This window comes from Branchiostoma belcheri, unplaced genomic scaffold, assembly GCF_001625305.1.
Source record: "Branchiostoma belcheri isolate BF01 breed outbred unplaced genomic scaffold, Haploidv18h27 scaffold188, whole genome shotgun sequence".
NCBI lineage: Eukaryota > Metazoa > Chordata > Leptocardii > Amphioxiformes > Branchiostomatidae > Branchiostoma > Branchiostoma belcheri.
The window spans coordinates 314903-330066 of record NW_017803357.1 but is presented as its reverse complement, the minus strand read 5'-3'; the positions used below and the strand labels follow the sequence as shown (position 1 = coordinate 330066).

The following is a 15164-nucleotide window of genomic DNA, read 5'->3' as shown; positions in this document are numbered from 1 at the left end:
AGACGCAGAGACTTCCGTTCACTAGACGTCTCCATAAGAGGATATGTCATCTAACTTTGAATATCAACATGGAAACCAAATACTGTATGTAATCTATTAACCTATTCATATACTACCTCAAGGAAAGATAAACGCATAAGACTACATTTAAATAAAACTTCGAACGATTATATTTAGTCAGTAGCTGCGGCATTGTGAGGTTGTCCTTACCTGTGTTTGGAGGGTGATGATGGCCTCCCTCGTGTCCTGCGACAGAGACTCAATTTGTTGGCCGTCAAGAACCCCTGAGAAAGCCTCGTCCACCCACGTATTCAACTGTGAACAGGTTATAACGTCATGATGGCTTTTTCTAACGGTGTCGGTCAATGCAAGGCCAATTATTTTTGGCCACTTCTAGGCATAGAGCTAGAGGTACTTAAGTGAGTATAATGTAGTTATGTTAGGAGATGGCGATGGACCTTTGTTTTGAATCTTTGTGAATTGTAGTCGGACGGAAAGCATCTGTTTGGAAGAGAGTTCCATAATTTTGCAGTCTGGGGAAAGAAGCTGTTGTTGTAAAATGACTTGGAGACAGGTATGTTGACGGTGTATTGAGGAGAACTGGAAGAGAGCCTAGTGGCACGCTGAAAGGTTCTGAGCGGCGGAACAAGAAGTGCAAGTTCTCCTGAACATCGACCGTGAAAGTCGTGAAAGGCTTCTGTACTAATCTCAGATATGACGATAACACATCGGTATCGATTGCATCTCTCTATCTCATAAGAAACGTAACGGATTGTCAAAGTATTGTGCATTATGTTGTTCAGATATACTCACATTATTCCTGTAGACGAATGCTACAACACCACCTGCGATTTCAGCGATGAAAACAAGACCAAGGCAAATGGTGTACTGAAAGAACAAAAACATGACGCTGGCAAAGATTTTGCTATATTGGTGATAATGTAACATGAATTTGGAACGTTGGTTTCCTAATAGTAGTCATACGCTAAATGAATGAATGAATGAATGAATGAATGAATGAATGAATGAATGAATGAATGAATGAATGAATGAATGAATGAATGAATGAATGAATGAATGAATGAATGAATGAATGAATGAACATCATTGTATGTTTATGTCTTTATAAGCTAAGTACAAGTCATAGTGATAAAGTACTAGGTACAATTGTGATATATAATTGAATGGTATCATCAGTATATAGTACAAAAGAATTTTAAAAGAATTACAGCAATGAAACTACATATGATCATGGCGTCATAAACGCAGTATCCAATCATCTATCATTGTGATTGTGACGTCATTAACACACTGTAAATACCTAAATTTTTCGAACCAAAGTGATATATAAGATTCCGATATGATTGTATTTTGTATTTCCGTACTATTAATGATTTATATTGTAAACAAACATCAGAATTCAGCCCTGTATGTCAAGGCTGCGAGATATGTTGTTGATATGTTGATACAAATAAACCAATAAATAAAAAAAACACTGACCAATCACCTACCATTGTCAGCATGCACTTGTTTTCCTTCATAGCGCCGCAGCAGCCCAGGAAGCCCATGATCATGGTGAAGCCCCCCACCCCCATCATCACGTACGTGGCGTTGTAGAACCAGGGCAGGTCCAGCGAGACGATCTTCGCGATGTCATTGTCCAGTCGCAGCCAGATCCCAAACGCCAACAGACCGATTCCTGCGAGCTGTGGGAGTTTTGTATCAGAACCAGGACTTTGTTAGCTCACTTAGTCAGCAGAAATATGGAGAAAAATAAAGCTAGCCGATAACGATAGAGAACAATCAGTTGACATTTCACAACATCTTTATTGTGAAACTCAAACGTACAATGTGCCAACGTTAGTAAGTGTAAGCCTTTACCGGACTTTAGAAGCGTCTGGAAAATAGAATTGGCCAAATAGACCAGCCACAAATATACTCCTACAGTGGACCAACTCCCCTGGCATGATACGGTGGAGGACGAAACGCATTTTATCTCAAATTGTACCCTCTATAGCAATGAACGAAATGAACTCTTTGACGTAGCCTCCAAATTCTACCCAAATTTCACACAAAACAAATGAAAAGAAAACTACTCTGCTCTTAACATCCGAAAACCCACAAGTTACAGAAAAAGTGGGATCCTTTGTCTTCCTCTGTCTTCAAAAAAGAAGTCAAACCCAGTAGTTTTTTAGTAGTTATCAGTAGTTCTATGTGTACTAATTGCCTGTTTTTATACCATATGTTTCTTCTGTCCCTGCAATTAGCCTTCGGGCAAGAATTTGCAATAAACAATTAAGTTATCTGTGTATTTGGTCAATCTACTCTTTCCAGTCGCTTCTTGAGCCTGGTAGAGGCTGGTAAGAGACATAAAGCTGAAACAGATTTTTTTTTTTAATTCAAACATCTACAATTTATTCCAACTTCCCTAAACTTACAGACAAACAAAAAACTGTTCTTCTTTTAACTTCCCAAAACCCACAAATTTTAGAAAAGGTGTGACATTACGTCTTCCATGGTCTAAAAAAGAGAAGTCAAACCCTTCAGACATAGTTTTAGACATAGCAATAGTTTTAGACAATTAGATTTCATTATGTAAATTTGAAAGTTATTTTATACTCTGTTTCAGAGTTCTTTTATGTTTGTAACTTGCAATTAGCCTTCGGGCATGGATTTGCAATAAACTTCTCATTGACAGAATCTTTGTTACATATTCCTGCCCAGGTTGGCTAAATGCATATGTGGCCAAAAGTGGTCTAGAAGATATTAAAACATGAAGTATTGAGTGCTGAACAGCTACATTCTAATGCTACAAGTGCTACAAGTATATGCTACAACAATATACTAATAAATACAAGTCTATATATGACAACAAAACAATATACTAATCATCTACTGCTAATCGCCGTTTCTTCCCTCTTTCTGAAACATCTGGAGACATAAGTACAAAAATTGTCTATCATACATTCTTTCCTGCTAGACATCAAGTATATTTAAAATTATCCTGCTTTGACATTTTCTTACATATCTTGTCTAATTATAAAGTTTCGAAAAGCGCTTGGCGTTCATCTTCTTTATTATGTCAATTCTAGTAGAACTCTTTGATGTACATGTCGTGTGTGACTCATTGCTCGGTTTTATAACGTTTGTCCACTCAAAACCTTAGTCTTCATCCCTCCACCACACATCCTCCAGAAATGCCTCTTCTAGGCGAGGCCAACCGAGCGAGATTACTGAAGAAATCTCGCGTGACCACGTGAATAAGGCTATCATAGTTTGGCTCTGTTTTCTTTCTAACACCCCCCCCCCACCCACACACACACACCATTGTTAGTACCATGGCGTCCTGTATACATGTTTCTTCTCCATCTATTCATCGTGTCTCAATGCCTGAGTAGTTTGCGTGGGACAGACAAATACTTTAGCTGGTGGGAGGACAGTACATGTAGCAAACACAGTCTGTCAGGATATTTACAACATAGTTTCGCCATTGACAAGTCGTTCCCTTTTTTTCAAACTTGTTCCTTTTCTTCAAAATTAAAAACTACTGCATGAACTTTCTCACGTGAAACGATAGGCGTAATGCAGCTTGAAAACATATTACATTAACTAACGCATCTCCCGCCCCCTTACTGACATAGGTCCCGCCCATGTTTGTCTAGGGGGTGTCCTTTACAGTCAGTGTTTGATTTAGGTCACTAATCAAGTTTAATTTACGTTCATTTGCCAATCCCTATGGTGAAAACCCTTTGGTATTTCATTTGGATTGAATCGACTGGTGAAATATTCAGGGCAGACAGTACTATTAGATCTTGCCATAGGAACATGCTTAAATACACTATTTCAACACCTCATGAAAGTACTTGCCCATACTTCAATCTTAAAAAAATTTTCTGCACCAGGTAGCAACAAGGGTCTGATTCCCAAAACTAGAAAGGAAACAGGGGGTTGACCATCTCAAATTCCCGCCACAGCTGATGATAGTAACATTAAACCTCAACTTTGACCTACATTTTCCATGGTATCCATCCGCCTGGCCAGACAAGACCTAACCACTCACATCTCTCACTACGCCCACTAAACTGATGAAATAAACAAAACTTGACCAATGTAGGAAAGTTTAGACCCTACCTGTGCCTTCCAGCCCAAAAATCTCCCACATGGACCAAACCTTTCAAGAGAAAAAAGGATTTTCAAAGGTATTAACTAGGCACTACAATGTGGTGTCTGCCCTCTATGTGGTGTCTGCCCTCTAGCCAGCAAAGTTTGGGTAGCCCCCCTCCCCAAAGCACTATGTCATAACGTTATTACAACCGACAGTTGTTGTTGATGACTTATTAGTCTTTGTTTAAAATCAAACAACCAGTAATGCGAGACGACTTTGTGAAAAACAAGTAACACGAGAATGTAATGATCGTAATTATGTTAGGATAATACTGGGAACACGTATCCCATATAGCGTTAAAATTAACATTTGCTGAGAGCTTAAAATATCATCAATACGCGGAGATGAAACATTGTAAGCAGTAGTTCTTTTAGTTTGTGCTTATAAACCTGCATTTCCCCTCTGGTCTCTCAGTCACTGACGAAAGCTAGTGGATACTAGCTGAAACGTCTGACGTTTTCAAAATCATATCCAGTTGCTTGAGTAACTGCTTTTTGGCGTGTCGTATTACCTGGATGTCTAACCTTCATCGAAGTAGTTCTCTTACATTCACATTATCGATGCCTAAGGACGTTTGCTACTGTGTGATGTCCGTATTATCCAGGGATCAGCCAGCTGTGTCAGCACTTTCCCACAACCGTAACCCCTGATCCGAGATCACCCATTACCCTGTCAACAACACCTGTTACACAAACATTGGGCAAGCTGTCGTCTTTCAACACAACATGATTTGATAAGGCCTCACAACACGGCATCTAATGCATGTAGGATGTATGTGAGCCTGAGGAAACAGTTGCAGTATGAGCACAAGATAGAAAAATCAGGCATGTAATTGTGCTGGGTATAAACGTTCAGAAATCCGAACTCACGAGACGAGGGGTACAGTGTTGGATCTTTATTTTCCTTCATGTATGACTGCTTGGCTTGCTTGTTGATGCGCCCTTTTCTTCGTACGGTACGCTGTAGCCATTGTAGTTGGTGTCAATATGCACATACATGTATGGTGCACACATCTTATGGCACGTTTAGAATGTTGTAACACAGGCTGAATAATATACATGTAGCTGAGTGACGCAGCCACACAACAGACCATTCGTGCCGTGTATTTGCCTTACCGGGTTACCCATTCATGTTCGCCGTGCCGTGCTAAACAGGTCGAAATGGGCCGGGAGAAATGCTTTCCTTTCCCTTAAACAGGACAGAGCCTGGACAACTTCAGTCTACGTTGTGTCAATGCTTTGAAGTTTAAGCAACTCGACAGCTTTTCTGAAGGTATTTACACTTTTGTGCATGGAATCCGAAAAAAAACCTTCCAAACTACGGCATACAATGTAGATCTACACGTTGCATTCCCAGTACGGTTAACCGTTGCTAAAGACTCTAAGATTTACCGTTCTATAGAACTATTTCAGTGCTGTTATTCAAAAGACGCCAGAGGACGCGAGAGTGTTATATACACATGGTTATGGTATTTACATTCATTGATAGGTAATCGTTTAACTCGTGCACACCGCTGTAAATGAACCAAATTATCTCAACAATCATTCTGTCAACCGTGTCACCACTAAAACAGCATTTCCCTGATTTACAACCGTATATTATGCTTCCCCGTACGCACAGTACTAGCCAGTGTATTTCCCCTATATATAGCTATGAATGCCTACAACTGTGAAGTCAGCAACTTACCCAAAATATCAGATTGAAGACGAACAGCATAAACTTGGAGCACTTTCCACAGCAGCCCTCCGCCATCTTGAATCAGACGATTTTATGACCAGCTCGACTTTGGTTATACTACAGTGACGACGCCCGACCTTTAGGTGTGTCCCGTTAGTAAGCCAGCTGTGTGAAAGTAAGGTGTGGGCTTGGAATACATGCCCACGCCCACGTACGTGTCACGTGGGTGTTGCTAGGCAACGCGGCGGGACGTAGCCCAGTTGTGTGTGAGAGCTGGGTGTGGTTCGGCTTCAGTAATCTGTACTGAGGGTCATGACGTCATTATCTAAACAGACCTATCTAAGCTGGGTTTGTGGCATTAGAAAGGGACCGCTGCGTACTTTTGTGTCACCGTGCCGGCGGATGACGACCTTTAATTGACTATCGCATAGGGGTCATTTTAACGTGACTCGGGTGTAATCTACTGTGGAGAAACATTTCACCTGGGATAACCCAGCCTTTGTTTGTTTCGCATAACCGGTAAACCGCCTTTAGGCGTAACATACCAGTTTTGCACATGTGCGTACATGTACAAGCTGGGTAAGACCGGACTGTAAAGTTTTGAACTACTCACACTGGGAAGGTCCCCTACTCTTTTCGATAAGTGCGGTGGGTTCTTTAACGTGCGTGGGGTGTGGCTCTCCCCAAACACGGGACCTTCATTTAACGTCCTATCCGAGGGACGTCCCTAACCGAAGCTAGGTACTCATTTTCACCTGAGTGAAGTGAGGAAAGTCGTGCAAAGTGCCTTTCCCAAGGGCACAAGATCGGTGATATGGGCAGGGTTCGAACCCGCGACCTCTGGGGTGTGAGCCGAACGCGCTACCGACTGCGCCACACGACCCCACGATCCTTATGGTTTAGTTTCTGAAATCCGACAAAACTAACTAAACATACTATCTAAATTGTCAAATGGAACATAAATTCAAGCGTAGTTTAGAGAATTTATATGATAAAAGTAATTTCTACTATTGTGTGGCGTTATATTTGCGGTTCTTTACTTCCATCTTGCTAGTTTACGTCATACTCATAACCACGCAGCGGTCTTCAATCATTGCAAATTTTATTTCAAAACAAAAGAATGTACAGTCAACGGACGTTGTTCTTAAATCTGTGCAATGTAGAGTATTGAATTAAAACACAAAATCGATGGCGACTGACGTACATTACAAAGCTAAACTCTAGTGCCGAGGTACTAAAAACCTGTCTAGTTTACACATGCAAAGCTGTATCACATCCTGGGCACGTGAATTACGGCCGGCTGACCGACTTGCAGAAAAGGAACCAAACGTTCCACACACGTCATTTAGGGAATCAATTATAATGTGACTCTGACAAACATATAGGCAGAATCATAGAAGTATACAAACAGGCATCTATCGGTCGTTAATTCATTTTCATACGTATTCAATACATCACATTTTCTTCAAAGAAAGTAAGTTTGTAAGTTGCCCTTCTTACATGGGTCAATTCTAATGCAAAACTGTAATTCAAAGCACAAAATTGCAGTAAAGCTGTCCACGATATAGAATTCTCAGGAATTGATCCATTACTAGTGACTTCAATGCTGTTTATAAAAGATGAACTACAGATGCGAACATGGTGAGATCATGGTTTACGTGACTACTCAGTGTTTCAGAGCTGCAGAAGTTTTAGGCCACGTTGGACGAGGACTCGTCCAGGTTCCGCCGCAGGATACAGGCGAACACGATCCCGACGATCTGAAATGCAGAAACACATGTGAGTTAACAGTTTATAATCTCTAGCAATCGGACACTGCTCTACAACATGAATGAATGAATGAATGAATGAATGAACTTTATTGCTCAACAATCGTACAAGGTACAATGTATGGCTGTAATACAACAATACTACAAAACTTTAATTACTAAACAGTATTTGAGTAACCATATGGTCATGTATTGATGATATGTTCTCGCTTATGGAATAAAGTGTACAAAAATTGGCCTACATAAGCAGATATGGTAGTTGGACATGACAATAATTCATGGAATGTATCGTACTGTGTACCAGATTGGGTAAACTTTGTCTTAGTAGTAATAGTCTGTAACAATGTATCTCTTTCTTTTCTATAGGTGGGACAAGTCATAACAAAGTGAAATTCATCTTCAATATTCTCATTACATGTGGGACACAGTCTCTGAGTGGCTGGTGTGTTGTGTTGTCGACCTTTTTCGATTTGAAGACAATGCGCGCTGATTCTCAGTTTTGTTATGCTAGTTGCGAACGATTTATTATAAATTGATGTGAGATATTCTGTGAGGCACTGACAACCAGCCCTGATTGCCTCTGTAATATTTTTTGCGACGTGTACGAGTAAACAACATTTGTTTACAGAACAAGTTTACAACATCTGTAGCTTTGGTTGCAGAATCAATATGATTTTGCTACTTTGATTACAATTTTCATATATATATAATCCAGTATCAAAAGGGCATATCTCATGCATGTGCACAAGCACGTAATACAAATTGTAAATACAAGGTACTCTCTTTATTATAATAGTCTGCAGACTGCATTGTTCTGTGTTGAGTGGAAGAAAAACAAGAAATGAAGTTACATTTATTAGATTTTCATTCTTAGGCGCATAACTATTCATTGAACGATCAATAGTTGTACCCACCAGGGACTAAATAATTTCTGTTAATTTTTTTTTCATTAGAATCATTTCCATGTTTTTGTCAGCCAACCGAATGCGCATACTGTACCTGTAGAAAGGCGAATGCGAGCCCAACGCCTCCCACGATGATGATGTTGTCCGCAAGGAACTGGTTGAGTTTGGCCACACAAGGCTGTGGGAATGGGGTGTATTTAGGATGTTAGCTCTATAGCCACAGATATTACTGATATATGGTTTTTGGTCTAGAAGATATCTTGATCTATCTGTCAAAATGTTCACTATTCACAATACTACCGCCGACAGTTGTAAAGACTTCAATGCAGATAACACTTTGATCAAATTATAAAGGCATAACGACAACTAGAGAAGTAACATTTGCAAAGCAAATGCACAATGTTTACCTTTTGACATGGTCTGCCCTGTTAATTCTTACTCAAATACATTCACATACATGTACTACTAGTATATTGTGACAGGAACAGAGCAGACCATGAAATTGCAACATCATATAACCCAACACCAGTTACTATGGTGACAGACATCAACAATTGGCCAGGTCAGAGGTTAGTGTTTGGAGAAGAGGAAATTGAGTAAAAACAATATGTTTTCCTTCGGTAAACATAATTATGAAGGCATAACGACAATACGTCATCAGTCGCAGTCCTATTAGCTATGGGTACAGAGGAGACAAGACGTAAGAGTAAAACTGATAACCAACCTTGTGTACATTCCGACTGCATCCTGTGGCGGCCACACAGTCATTTCCAGTGCAGGCCACGCACTGTCCTTGGGTACACGAATTGTCCCAGTCACTCGTTTGGGTCAGACCACAGCAGGTAAACTGCAGAAGTGAGAAATCAAACGTCAGGCTGAGTTTTGTACATTTTTGGCTATTGTGAACATTTAACGGAATATGACATGTGTTGTATACTATCTGTATGAATGAACTTGAGGATATCAGCATCATAACGTTACATATAGCATTCTCTGCCTATTGTAGAGGATCTAACGTCCCCAACATTTTGATTAGAAAGAAAAAGATAATAGAAGTCTTTTTTCCATTATGTCTAATGCCTTTAACAACACGTACATATGATTATCACCATAATGATATACATTTCGAATATATTTTTTTATTCCTCTAGGCTATTATGGACTAAGACATTAGGACCGTCTTACGTTACATGTATGTTAGAAGAAGCATATTCTATGTGCGACACTAAGAATGGAATGTCGTCGCACTTTAGACAATGGACCTATACCATTATTACGTCACAGTTTGTTTACCTGTTCTAAAGAACATTCAAGAACGGTCAGTTAAAGAATAAAGATCATTTCAAAGTTTTCAAAGTAAGGTATGTTTGATTTTTGCTGCGTCTAGTTGTGTTGACACAGCATTACATGCCGCATGGGTGATTTAGTTGTGACTTAAGACGAAAGTAGTACTGTGACGTAATAATGTGATAGGTCCAATGATAGGATGCTGTAAAAAGATTTAAAATACCTCTCCCTGAAGTTCACGAACAAATGTCTGGAAATCTGCATCCTTATCGTTCACCTGCTCACCGTTCAGTGCCTTATCAACGGCGTCGTTCACCCATGTGTTCAGCTGAAGAACGCAAACATGAATGAATGAATGAATGAATGAATGAATGAATGAATGAATGAATGAATGAATGAATGAATGAATGAATGAATGAATGAATGAATGAATGAATGAATGAATGAATGAATGAATGAATGAATGAATGAATGAATGAATGAATGAACGAGCGAGTAAAACACCTGTGAAGGAGTGGACAGTGTGTTTACAAGAGATGCAGAGACAGAAGGAGACAGAAGATAGAAGTGATGCAGAGTGAAACACCTGTGGAGGAGTGGACAGTGTGTTTACAAGAGATGCAGAGACAGAAGGAGACAGAAGATAGGACAGAAGTGATGCAGAGTGAAACACCTGTGGAGGAGTGGACAGTGTGTTGACAAGAGATGCAGAGACAGAAGGAGACAGAAGATAGGACAGAAGTGATGCAGAGTGAAACACCTGTGAAGGAGTGGACAGTAAGTGCTTACATTAGGGACTTGGAGAAAGAGTGCGGTCAGGAATAGTAAAGAACTATAAAGCCCAAGAAAGACGAGATAGAAATGGACTGATTGCCATAGAATAGACGATATCCATTACTTATATTTAATTATGTGTCTGTGTGAGAAAAAAAAATATTTTATATTTAATATCTTTTTAGTGTGTACCCCTGTATTTTAACGATCATGGCTCTCCCAAAGTGGAGGAATAAAGGAAGGAAAGGAATGAATGAATGAATGAATGGAATGAAATGAATGAACGAACGAACGAATGAATAAATGAATGAACGAACGAATAAATGAATGAATGAATGAATGAATGACCTCCTTTGTTCAATTTCAACTTCTCGCTTCTAAAGACGAGCATACAGTGACTTCTATTCATCAAATATCAAAGCTAAGTAAAAGGATAATCAGAAGCAGAATATCTTCTTTTGTAATTGCAGAAATTCTTGCCCCAATGTGTTCTGTGAAACCATATCATTCGTTCTTCACAACAAATATCTTTCGCCGTAAGGTTGAAGACCGAGAAAAGCATCTCGAAACTTTGACACATACGTCGTTCCTGTAGACGACTGCCAGGATCCCGGCAACGAACTCCAAAATCACAAGCAGTCCGATCAAGATGGCGAACTGTGGAGGGAACACATGCGTTTCAGTACACAAAATAAATTAATTTGTTACATTATAAATGTGACTATGTATGGAGTAAAGAGGTATGAGGATGTCTTAAACATATTACCTGGAGTCATGTATGGCGCTCGTTATTGACGTTTACCAAAGAACCTTATTGCAAGATATTTTATGCAAAATTCCGTGACGACATAGTGACCTAATTAGAAGGGCCACGGCTTCCAAACTATTCAATGTGGAACGCTAATATTTTGATGATACATATGTAATATTGATCAAAGACAGAAGTCTACTTGATCGAATATCTTTCGAAATTGATTTTTGGTGTCTCTTCTTCTTTTTTAAATGTTAAGGGTGCCAGCTACAGAGGTACCAATAGAACCTGTCGCGTAATTTCTGAAGTCAATGCGGATTTGGATTGAGAAAGTTAACTGTTCCACCGTCAGCTACCCACCAGCAGCAGGAAGAGCCTGTTCTCCTTGACGGCGCCCCAGCAGCCCAGGAAGCCGACCACCATGGTGAAGGCGCCGGCCACGATCAGCACATAGCACGCCGTGTAGAAGAACCCCAGGTCGATCTCTCCGGCCACAACTTTGGAAATCTTCCCGTCCACGCGCAGCCAGATGCCGATGGCCAGGATGGCGATGCCGATCACCTGATAGACCGGGGGAAACGTCAACACATAGCTGTCATGACCTTCACAAATATGCGTTCAATGTTTTTGACGATGAACGATTTTATTTATTTATTAAAATTATCCATCACATGCATGGAGAGGTAGGGAGAACAGGTGGGTCACCTTTACCAGCTCCCTTCCCTAATTACATCAATAAAAACAGTATAAAACAGCATTGGATTTAAACACATTATGAAAGCAATACATAAACATACATACAAAAATATGGACATGTAATAAATCATGTAGATATCATTCTACGTAAATGTCAGCGCGTTCTTCACAGGAAATAGTACTACTGAGGATGATAATTGCCATCCTTGCATTTGTTCATAGATATGCCGTGCTATCCTGTGGATCGAATGACGTACAGATATGACTTGAAAATCAAAATTTTCTGTGCCATTTTTTTGCCAAACTGTAAGTATTTTACTCTCCAGAGTGACAAGCGGTATTGTCCTGAGATAAAGTTGTTGTTAGCTTAGCTACCAGTTATGAAATAGTTGTACTTTGGAACTTCTAATACGTAGTTAGTGTTCTTTTTGAAAGCTACATTTACCCATATACACCTGCTCCGCCTTCCCCCTTTGTCAAAAGACAAACTGAGCATACACAATATGTTTGAGGTTAGGGGCAATACGATAACTATAGCTATAACCTCACATTTTTTTAATTAAAAAAACACATTCACTACTAGTAGTTAAGTACAGGGGCCTAGTGGACAGAGTGTTAAGGTTATAGAAAGGGGGTGGGCACCGCCTTATACACCGAATGCTTTAGGGAAGTCCAGTACCAGTAATCTGATAAATTAACTAACTAGCTAACTACCATTAACGAGCCCAACCACGTGCACATCGTACTTGTCGGTCAAACTGACTCGCGCGCCAAAATGGCAACGCCAACGCTAACGACATTTTTTCTCTTTTAATGAATAATCAAAGGTAAAGACCCGGTCAGATCTGCTATCAGCAGTGACTCATTGTTTGCGTTGGCGGCGGTTAACATGGGAAGGTTCCAAGTCATTAGAGGGTCACTGTTAGCGTAGGAAATATTTTTCTACTCCATTTGTCCAAAGATTCTGTCTTGACAGGTATGGACAGCGAGTGCTATGAGCTGTTACAATTCTAATTGGTTTGATAAAATAACCAATATTGATTTTTTTTATTTTTAAGATCTTCAGGATATATTGATTACTAGTATTAATTTCACTAATGCCGCATGCAAAATCAATGCGCTGAAATATTCTAAAAGAAATGGTGAGTTTATTGTTTTACTCTAACCGCTGTAACAAACGAACTGCGTTCCCTGTGTCTGGCGAAAACAGAACTGCCCTTTGTTCGCGGCTAAGGCAACAAAGATATTTGCATGTTCGGTGACATCAACAGGTTCAGATATTGTGTAGTCCAATTTGGTTTGGCTTCGCTGTTCTCCAATTAATAAGACGATTAAGACGCATATTTTACCGTCAATGCAAAATTTAAGACGTTTTAAACTGGCATTTACATGTAGCTTGACTGTGTAGTACAAATAGTTTTTTTTCTAAATTGCCACACTGTATTTTGTGGTAGTAAATTTGCGATGAGAACGCGCTCTATCTAAATCCTTTAAATTTGTTATTCGATGGCAAACGGTTTTATCCGGGCACACCCTGTAAGCGTAGGTCATAACGGATATCTAACAGGTCACACCTAGTGAGCCTGGTATTTCTGTACACCCATGTGGACGTACAAAGGTTAATTGTAAGCAATGGTATTTGTAGGGAACCTTCCAATGCTTTACAAAAATCTAAAATGGAGTTGTAAAATGCTACATCTAGGTCACGATTTCAAAGGCAATCCCTTTTGTTTTTACGAGCATTGTTCTTTTCTAATAACATGGAAGCAGCTGGCCTATATGGGCAGATTTGGCGGTAAACATCTTTGAGAACTGCACAGCCTTTTCTACTTCTGTCTAAACAATGTCTAGAGTCTGTTGTAAATGGATCTAACGGCTGTTCTCATCGATCGATACCAAGTGTAACAAACATCAGACATTCACATATTTTTCTTATTTATTTGATAATCTGTACACTAAAATTGATAATAATGCAAGGCGTCGAGGAGAATTTAGATTTTACCAGGATGTAACCACATATTTTCAGCCGTTTATGATTTTTCTTCTTTGCTGAAAGATTAAAATTTTGCTGCAAAATTATATGATACATATTTGTAAAGCAAGAAGAATACAGGTTTTTGGCTAAGTTCTATTCTTATATACAGAGTTTTTAGAGGTATAAGCTAGTCTACTATTAGGTATTGATATGCTCAAACTTCCCGTATTCTGAAACAAAGATCACATTTCCGCTTTATATCCTCCTGTTAAAGGAAACAAAAAAAAATAAAATAAAATAAAAACTCACCCAGAAGATGAAGTTAAAGATGAAGAGCAAAATCTTAATAATCGAGGCACAGCAGCCTTCCGCCATGTTGAAGATTTCTTTATTCCCTCTAAGTGAGAACCCTGCAGGATGAAGTGTTGGCGCGGCGGGACCTGGGCGGCTGGTGTGTGTGGAGGTGGTGACTGCGGACAGGTGCAGGTGGACTTTATGTAGCAATCCGCGCCACGCCTAGATTGTGGCTCACACAATCACTGTTGTCATGGCAACACGATAACGTCACCCCTCCTACAACATATGGGTGTGTGAGTGTCTGTGTCTGAGTGCAGTGTTAACCATCACAAGTCAATCAGATATGAAGAGAACAGAGTTATATTTTGTTAATTATAGGACAGTTTTCGTAGAATAGGATTGTACACAAAAACTGGCAAGATATTGTCCCATGAGCATCGTGAACGGATCATACTAGACGCTGAAATGTAGATGGATTTCATCTCATCCTATAGGAATACATCTAAACCATGAGATAGTGTGGATGTGTTCTCTGATTTTTCAAGTTAGAAAGCACATTTCTTGTCAGGACTGTCCGCCATGTTGTGGCGTTACTATGCCCACCGTGGCTTGATGTTGCCCTTTTCTGACGTCTCCTGACGCCCACGTGTTTGTTTTCCACTGTTCCCGACCGCCGGCGTAACAGGGTAACGACATAGATGCCGCGGTCCGGTTAAGTGTTATAAAAATAATCTCCGGGCAGATATTTGGGTGGCTGTTATACAGTCTAGTTAGCCTCTACCAGGCTTGAGGGCGCGGCTGGAAATAGTAGAAATTGGCCAAATAGAGAGATAACACGCCGAGGGAGTTAGCCATCCAGTTTACAGTT

General features: G+C 39.9%; 2 protein-coding genes across 2 annotated transcripts; both read right to left on the bottom strand.

Moving 5' to 3' along the window:
• Positions 1-177: 177 nt before the first annotated feature.
• Positions 178-6041, bottom strand: LOC109467680 (tetraspanin-2-like). The gene is made up of 4 exons (XM_019765726.1): positions 5852-6041; positions 1512-1706; positions 814-888; positions 178-315 (listed from the first exon to the last, which is right to left on the bottom strand). The coding sequence occupies exons 1-4, from the start codon at positions 5915-5917 to the stop codon at positions 178-180; spliced, it is 474 nt and encodes a 157-aa protein (XP_019621285.1). The 5' UTR covers positions 5918-6041.
• A 1171-nt stretch (positions 6042-7212) lies between these two features.
• LOC109467700 (tetraspanin-8-like) lies at positions 7213-14488 on the bottom strand. The gene is made up of 7 exons (XM_019765744.1): positions 14309-14488; positions 11689-11889; positions 11160-11234; positions 10027-10131; positions 9241-9363; positions 8611-8694; positions 7213-7602 (listed from the first exon to the last, which is right to left on the bottom strand). The coding sequence occupies exons 1-7, from the start codon at positions 14372-14374 to the stop codon at positions 7534-7536; spliced, it is 723 nt and encodes a 240-aa protein (XP_019621303.1). The 5' UTR covers positions 14375-14488; the 3' UTR covers positions 7213-7533.
• Between the last annotated feature and the right edge of the window lie 676 nt (positions 14489-15164).